Source organism: Cebidichthys violaceus, unplaced genomic scaffold (genome assembly GCF_023349555.1).
Source record: "Cebidichthys violaceus isolate CVI_PGR_0920_01 unplaced genomic scaffold, fCebVio1.0.p SCAF_24, whole genome shotgun sequence".
Lineage (NCBI taxonomy): Eukaryota > Metazoa > Chordata > Actinopteri > Perciformes > Stichaeidae > Cebidichthys > Cebidichthys violaceus.
In genome coordinates this window covers 5,774,711-5,782,791 of record NW_027176417.1, presented here as the reverse complement: position 1 = coordinate 5,782,791, position 8,081 = coordinate 5,774,711, and the positions used below count along the sequence as shown (strand labels likewise).

Below are 8,081 nucleotides of genomic sequence, written 5' to 3'. Positions count from 1 at the left end.
TCCATACCCTCTCTCTCAATAATCCCCATCCATCCATCCCTCTCTCTTTCTCTCGCTCTGCCCTATGGCTCCGCCAGTCTAATCAACCATAACATATGTGTGTATGTGATCCCTGCAGAGAGAGAGAGAGAGAGAGAGAGAGAGAGAGAGGAACTAGGGAGTTAGAAAGCCGCGAGGCCGCGGATGGAGAAGACGGATGGAGTTAGAGGACGGATGAAAGGAGCATGAGAGAGAGAGCGAAGGAGAAAAGATGATTTGAGCAGAAGCTGCTCCAAAGGGATGAAAAGATTGACAGAAAGAAAGCACGAGAAAGAGGATGACTGGAAGATTTAGGGGAGAAAATGGGTGTGTCGGGGACAGAGGAGGGGGAAAAGGGGGATTAAGCCACAAAAAAAGGAGATGACGAAGGAAGGAGGGATGTTTTAGGGAAGGAAATGAGAGTGAAATAAGCAATATATATATTTTTTATCATAGAGAAATAATAAATGGCACTCAGTGAGGATTCCTATCAAACTGAAGTGGAATGCACAGCCTACGTCTCCAACACGTCCATGCTCAGCCACCCCTCTCACGAGCGTGACACACACACGCGCCTAATTTATTTTGCCTAACCGAGCACACACACACACACACACACACACACACACTCAGAAATATGTGAAGCACGCGCTGCATATCTTCATCGCGCACACGCTTGCTCCTCGTTCTCAGAAGCACGTTTCTGTGCAAGCAATTGCACTTTCTCTCTCTGTCTCTATCTCTCTATCTCTGTCCACTGGAGATTTGCCTCCCGGTTGCCATGACGACCGCGGCTGTGCGGCTGGAGGACAGGGGGAAGGAGAGAGGCGATGGTTGTATGCGTCTGCACACGTGTTTGTGTGTGTGTGTGACCCCTGACACTTGCACGTAATGCAAATAACACCAAATGTTTCTGAGTAGATGTTTGGTGCACATTTATTTTCATGAATAATAAAAACTAAAAATGAAACCCTTAAAGTCGAGGCTGCACATTGTGTCACGTCTAGGAGAACATACACATCCAAACAAATTGGATGAGGCTCAATACAGTACATGCAGTAAAAAAACAAACCTCCTCACATGAAGGATCCATGTGAGGTCTCTACTGTGCAAAATGTATCGGAAATGAATTCGCCAAAAACGGGGACTGACGATCAAATGCTTCCTGGTGATTTGGTTTTGTTTAACACCGAAGCGTATAGGCAGCGGCAGCAGCTCCTGGGTCGGCAGTAAGCCTCGAGAGATCGAAACAATCATCTCGCTCTGGCTTGATTGGAATCGGGGAAACGCAAATTGGGAGTAGCAACATGTGACTGTATGCAAAACCTTATAGGGAAGCTGAGCACACTGAATATAAACTAATGAGGCATGTTCATTTCTTTTCTGCTCACAGAGGCGCTTTTTATACGCTTTTCAGTGGAACTTGTAACAAATCTACTTTCATGCTTATTATTTGAATTGAAACCAGGGACGTTTGGGCTTCATTTTCAGGCAGAGAGCCACCAAATGTGGCCAACTGTTTCCAAACCAAGTTAGTTTGAAGTTGGCTTAGCGACAGCATCAGGCAGAAAATTAAATTTCTCTTTTCCAGGGTGTTACGAGAAGAGGATTATGCCAATAAACCCACTTAAGCTTTGATGACTTTCTTGCTCCTTTTGGGTCAAGAATTACAGCGGCGATGGCGAAGGAGCCGCCGCGGCTCGCTCTCCACCGAAGGTTTTGGCGCCGAGGTCGAGTCGAGACGCCGGTCCGCTCGGGTCTTGCGTTTTTTGAAATTATTATTCATGAAGAGCTGCAGTGAACGAAAGGTTGAAAACGTGTTGATGTCCACGGCAACGAAGGTGTTTACTGAGAAGCAAATAAAAAAATGGAGGCGCTTCATCGTGGCTTTGACTAAGTTATCGCACGGCCCTACGCACAGCCCTGGTGTCGGACTGACTCAGAGAGGTTCGCGCCAAACTGTGCCTCATCTGTCTGGTATCATTAATAATCAGCGTGAGCCAGTAAAGAGTAGTGTATATGTATATATCAGTCTAGAGAGTCTCCCTTTGCAGCATACTGTACTGTGCGTGAAATTCAATTTGTGTTTAAAAAAAAAAAAGAAGGAAAGATGAATTTATATAGATGAAGTGCGAGGAGGAATACTGTTGGTTGTTTATTCGCCTGTGTCACTGACAGCAAATTAGCCAGCTTGTTATGACAGACAGTCGTGGGAGTTTCGGGGGAGTGAGAGGCTCGCTGCAAACAGACTGACTCTGAAAGCGATGGGAACGTATTAGACTCCACAATCTGCTGGGGCGTAAATATTTTCACACTGCTGAGAGTCACTTGGATCTTTTAAAGCTGGAAAGCATGTTTGTGTCCAAACCCTCTGTTGCTCGCTGTCGGGAGTTTGATCTCCGCGTTTTTTCTGTTGTTGTTTTGGTACATTTTGAGTTATTGCAGTTTCTTTCTCTCGTTTGCCCATGAAAGAGTTGCTGGAACGACTCCTTCAGCTAATCAATCCGCAGACACTCTGGGCGACACAGAGGTCCCTACTTCCTTTCACTTCTCAGTCTCAAAGGTCCTTAAGTGAACTTTGTCACTACAGATAGAGCCAAACACTTTTCATTTCAAATCCCCGTGACTGACAAAACTGGAACGGGCTACACAGAGGGACATTTCTTGTGACTAATTGTTTTTTTTTGTTTGACAGAAAAAGACAGACTCACCATGGCCGGATCAGACTGGACTTGCACTCTCTCCGCTATGCATGAGTGGGAGGTACGTTTTTGGGTGATACGTGCAAATGCATTCGCTTTCTTGCCCGGTGTTAGACGAGAAGATCGATACCACTCTCATGTCTGTACCCCTAAATATAAAGCTACAGTCAGGAACTTGTTAGCCGTAGCTTAGCATAAAGACTGGAGCTAGCTAATTAGCGTACAGACATGAGAGCGGTATCAATCTTCTCGTCTAACTCTCAGCAAGAGAGCAAAAAGTGTCAAACTATTCCTCTATGTTGAACTATATTATCAGTATCTACTAACTGCTATTATTCTTAAAATGTATATTTGATATTTCTCAGTCCCCAGATTACGAGCCGTCACTTCCTGTTTCAGAGAAGTCCAACCCCCTGACGCGGGACATCGACCAGGCTTCAGCCAATTGCATTGTGAGGATGCTGCAGGCCTGCGACGCCCAGATGTTTCAGGACGGGACGGGAGCCACCTACCAGGTACAGATGTTCCTCTGATGACCCTTTTATTCTGAATATGTTCTTTGAAGGAACTGATTATTTGAATGTCATTTTTTTTTTTTTTAGAGGCTTTTGAGTGAACAAGTGGTGGAAACATTGACGGAGGTTGCTAAGAAGGTGGAGCACATTCTCAAGGTATCGGTTCTCTGTCCGTCTGTATTGCTGCTGCTCAGTCAGGTGTGTTGTTGAAGTCTTGTCTTTCTTTAACAGGATCCCCGGGACAGTCTCATCGTGCTGAGTGGTTGTGGGACTTCTGGTCGACTGGCTTTCCTCATCGCGGTAAGCGCTGTCCTGAAATGTGATTTAGCCCACCGCCCATACGGAAGCAAACAAGTTGTTCAAGAACAGACAGTGATATTGTACAAGCCAGACCACGGCAGTGATATTTGGTTAATGACACTTAATGAAATCATGTGTTCGAATCTCACTTGTTTTATGGGAAAAATTACTTCCTGTGCTGTTTTTTTTTTTGCTTGTGTGTTGTTAGTCAGCTTTTAACAGAGCGCTGAAAGAGCTGGACCAGAGTTCCGTGTATTCCTACATTATAGCAGGAGGAGACAGGTATGTTGGGGTTTTGTTAGAATACACACTGAATTATATTGTTCGCATTGTGAAATACTGTATTTACATCTTAAAACTGGTTTTGTTTTAGCGGTAAACACCTTCTTTACAACAGCATTTCACTATGTGAACAATTAGTTACTCTTTGAGAAAAAGGATTCAAAATGTACTTAGAGTGAGACTACTGTGAGCTAGCAGCAAATCCCCTGAGTACATCGAATTAAACAAGGGTGTGTTTTATGGCAAATTAATTCAACTTTTCATAGAGGAAGAATTTCTTTGTAGATTTACATTGACTGTACTTTTACATATTTAAAATAAATCTCTGTCTTTCTCTTATGTTCCTCAGAGCTCTGCTATCCTCCCAAGAAGCTCCTGAAGATGACCCCGAACTGGGCGTGCTCAGTCTGCAGAAGGTAAGAGACGTGCTGGAGAGGGAGTGTGTGTGTGTGTGTGTGTGTGTGTGTGTGTGTGTGTGTGTATATGCTGCCTTTTTTAACGTATATTTTACCACTGTATGTTTTTGCCGCCCTGCAGGTCTGTGAGGGACAGAAGCGTGTCTTGTTCATCGGTATTTCCTGTGGGTTATCTGTAAGTCACTCCAATTGGTCCTAAACCTGAGATCTGTGTTGGGCATGATGTGTCTAACTTACGCTAGTTTGTGTACATTTGGTTTCTGGTCGCCTATAGGCCCCATTTGTTGCAGGTCAGCTGGACTTCTGCCTGCAGCACCCTGAGGTCTACACTCCCGTACTGGTTGGCTTCAATCCCACGCATCAGGCCAGGTGTGTGCATTAAGATTGCATCATGAAATGTCCATTTTGGGTTTTAACAAAGTTTCTTTTTGACATCCAAAATGAACGTGTCAGGGATGAGCGCATTCCAGGCTGCACGTTCACTTTTCGCAGTGTGGTGCAAAGGATGCAGGAGCTCGCCACGCACGAAAAGGCCTTCCTCATCAACCCAGCGGTCGGGGTGAGAACCTCCGCTTGTGCTCTTGTGCGACCCAAGAGAGCGGCGCACGTGTCCGTACTTAAGACCCGCGTTTGAAAAGACAGGGTAATGGTTCAGGTGCTTATAGATATGACAATAGACTGAGTAATCAGTAATCAGTAATCAGTAAGCAGTAATTTGCAGCTGGATAATTTTAACAGTCAGGACGTATTGAGAGTGTTTCTGGGCATTCATGGTTAACCGTTTCTGAAAGGCAGCCTCCCGGTGAGAGGTGCAGCTCTGGCCGTCGTTAAAGTTATAGAAACGATTGCGTTATAATAATATATTATTATTATTCTATAAGTGTCTTCCAAATGCTTTTAGTGACGTGTGCTCTATTCTTTGCAACAATGTTACATACAATAAAGGAAATCATTTTTTGACTCCATGCTGATTTTGTATGTGCCCACTAACAAAGAAGCCTCAAGACTCCAGACCTTAATCCCAGAGAACATCTGTGGAGGGAGCTGAAAGGTGGAGTTGCCAGGGAGACCAAATATTCATTTCACACAATCAAATGCAAATCAATCTAAAACTTTGATATGATGTGGTTTTCTTCATTACAATTATAGACCGTTCATTACTTTGTCAGTGGGCAAACTTACAAAAGCAGCAAGGGATCAAATACTTATTTCCTTCACTGGACATTACAAATGAACTTGTCCAACTAGTGGAGAACTTTGGTTGAACACTGTGAATGTGTGTTCAGCCAGAAGCCATCAGCGGCTCGTCCAGGATGAAGGGAGGTAGCGCCACCAAGATCCTCCTGGAGGTCGTGATGTCCGCTGCTCACGCTGCCACCTTCGCGGACACGCCCGTCACTGCCATGTGAGCAAGTACACAATGGCCAAAATGAGCGTTTTCTTCATTAAAATTCATGCTAAACCGAAGCTAATATGTTCTATAACACAACAGCGTTTTTCATTGTGTGTCGTTGACCTCTAGAGTCAACGACACACAAGATTATATGCGCTTTACAACATGCACATAACCAATACATTCGGGTAAAGTTAGCTCCTTTGTGTTTCAACAGGGGCCTCCTGCAGCACATGGGAGCATACGAGAAAACCCTGGAGATCACCTACGCTCAGAGAGAGGGGATAGGCGCTCTGTTGGAGGCAGCCGGGCAGAGGTGTGGTTTGAGATTTAGAGCGTCACCCTGGCTCTTTAGCTGCCAGTTTCCAAGCGTCGTTCTTCACAAAGATACTTAAAGACTTAAATCATTTTAGAATTGCAAGGTGTGTGTGTGTGTGTGTGTGTGTGTGTGTGTGTGTGTGTGTGCAAGGGAAATGTGTCTCTCCACAATAATGCTGTTTTTGCGCGGCGGATTAGCTGAGAGAACTCATGCATACCCGTGCAGATTCCTCTCATTAGATGGACAATTTTGCAGACGTCTAAAATGTATAAGATACTTTTTGACCCGTTTGGAACCGAACCACCCGCTGTTCTACGTGTTTCAGCTTGCGGCGTGGCGGGCGCGTGTGTTACCTGGGCTGGGGCTTCCTGGGCACGCTGGGCCTCATCGACGCCAGCGAGTGTGTCCCCACGTTCGGAGCAGGTGAGGGGAGATCGCACCAGAACAAACCCGTTTTCTGGGTGATAATATTGTTGCTAAATCTGGCATAAAGGAAACAATTAATTGCGTTTTACCAGGCTTGCTTTGACATCTGCGTGATATGTGTCGTGTGTGTGTGTGTGTGTGTGTGTGTGTGTGTGTGTGTGTGTGTGTGTGTGTGTGTGTGTGTGTGTGTGTGTGTGTGTGTGTGTGTGTGTGAGAGAGGCTGCGAAGATGTTCGGGGCTTCATCAGCGGAGGATACAGAGAGCTGAACAACAATGAGGGTCCACTGGTATGTGAATGGAAACAATGGATGAACTATTCAAACACCAGAGAGTTTATGAACATGTAATTATTATACAGAAATACAGAATAGAAAGGCGCCGATTTAACATTTCTCTCACCTACAGTGGTGCTGTCGGTACCAGCCGACTCCAAACACAGAGCTTTCCGTTTTGGCTCATCTGTGGGTGTTAAGAAATCCTTACATGGCCTTACAAAGTATTAATATGACTGGAATCCAGTGTAATCCAATTAAAACGAAATCCAGCTCTCATTTTGCAGCGCTTGATGACACATCTGCCGTATTTGACTTTTTAGATTAACCCAGAGCAGGATTAGTATGTACCTGCTTTGTGAAACCCAGTAGGACTTGTCTGCTTTCAATGAATTTGCTTAAGTCTTTATTACACCGCTGGGTGGTCTTCATTCACTCGAGGGTTACCACAAGAATTGGGTTTTTTGAAATGTGCAAGTAAAAAAAAAAAGACAAAAAAACTAAAACTATTATTTAATATATTTAAAGTTATGTTGTTAAGGATTTCATCACTGGGATGGCGGACTCCGCCACTGACAATGCAAACTACGTTGTATACATACCTGCAAACTTGTCGCTTTTCGGCGAAATTTGCCGTTTTGAATCAAAATATGTCTCATCCACGTGAATCGTGTAATTCGTTGAGTGTTCATTTTTTTTGGGTGGGGGGGGGCAACGTCACCTCAGATTGGAGTGAGACGAGGAGAAAAGGTGACGTCGTGATCTTCACAGTAAAACATCTTTGATGCGACGTGTCGAGTCTTGGCCGGTCAGCGTTAAGATGTCTACAGCGTCTTCGTTTCCCTCCAGCTCAAGGCTGCAAACGAAACTGTGTCGACTGTTAACCTTCGTCATTATCGCGGATTAGGAGAAGAAGAAAAAAAGCCGTAACGTGATGAAACGCAGGGCTGAGCTGTAAGTGGAGCTGGGCCTGGCTAAAGGTGGAGGTCTAAACAGACGTGAAGGGAGTGTTTTCATTTATTTTATTTTATCTGTGTCGTCGTAATGAGACCTCGGTCTCAATGGATTTTGTCTAAATAAAGTTAATAATAATAATAACACTGAACTAGAGCTGAAATACTTATTAATAACTGAATAATAAATTAGTTTTTTGCTTAAAGTAAAAAATAAATAAAAATATCACTTCATTTTCTTCTCAGAGTTAACCAGAATGCTACATTTTAAAGCTCATATTTAAAGGAAAATTCTCCCAGGGGAGCATGCCCCCCCGACAGGGTAATGGTTCAGGTGCTTATAGGTATGACTATAGACTGAGTAATCAGTAAGCAGAAAGCAGTAAGCAGTAATTTGCAGCTGGATAATTTGCAGTCAGGACGTATTGAGAGTGTTTCTGAAAGGCAGCCTCCCGGTGAGAGGTGCAGCTCTGGCCGTCGTTGAA

The 8,081-nt window shown here is 44.4% G+C and overlaps 1 protein-coding gene across 2 annotated transcripts in view; it reads left to right on the top strand.

The window, feature by feature from the left end:
• The first annotated feature begins 1,092 nt into the window (after window positions 1–1,092).
• The window catches only part of gckr (glucokinase (hexokinase 4) regulator), a 30,383-nt gene continuing 23,394 nt past the window's right edge, over window positions 1,093–8,081 (top strand). Inside the window, exons 1-14 of one of the 2 annotated variants that reach the window (XM_068719802.1) lie at window positions 1,093–2,581; window positions 2,714–2,781; window positions 3,086–3,235; window positions 3,323–3,391; window positions 3,467–3,535; window positions 3,744–3,817; window positions 4,167–4,233; window positions 4,355–4,408; window positions 4,508–4,602; window positions 4,687–4,792; window positions 5,520–5,638; window positions 5,844–5,942; window positions 6,271–6,368; window positions 6,591–6,658. In XM_068719802.1, coding sequence (XP_068575903.1) covers window positions 2,731–2,781; window positions 3,086–3,235; window positions 3,323–3,391; window positions 3,467–3,535; window positions 3,744–3,817; window positions 4,167–4,233; window positions 4,355–4,408; window positions 4,508–4,602; window positions 4,687–4,792; window positions 5,520–5,638; window positions 5,844–5,942; window positions 6,271–6,368; window positions 6,591–6,658 — 1,119 coding nt within the window. In that variant the 5' untranslated portion in view covers window positions 1,093–2,581; window positions 2,714–2,730. Of the gene's footprint in view, window positions 2,582–2,622; window positions 2,782–3,085; window positions 3,236–3,322; window positions 3,392–3,466; window positions 3,536–3,743; window positions 3,818–4,166; window positions 4,234–4,354; window positions 4,409–4,507; window positions 4,603–4,686; window positions 4,793–5,519; window positions 5,639–5,843; window positions 5,943–6,270; window positions 6,369–6,590; window positions 6,659–8,081 lie in introns of those variants that run through there. The other variant, XM_068719800.1, reaches the window with a different exon arrangement.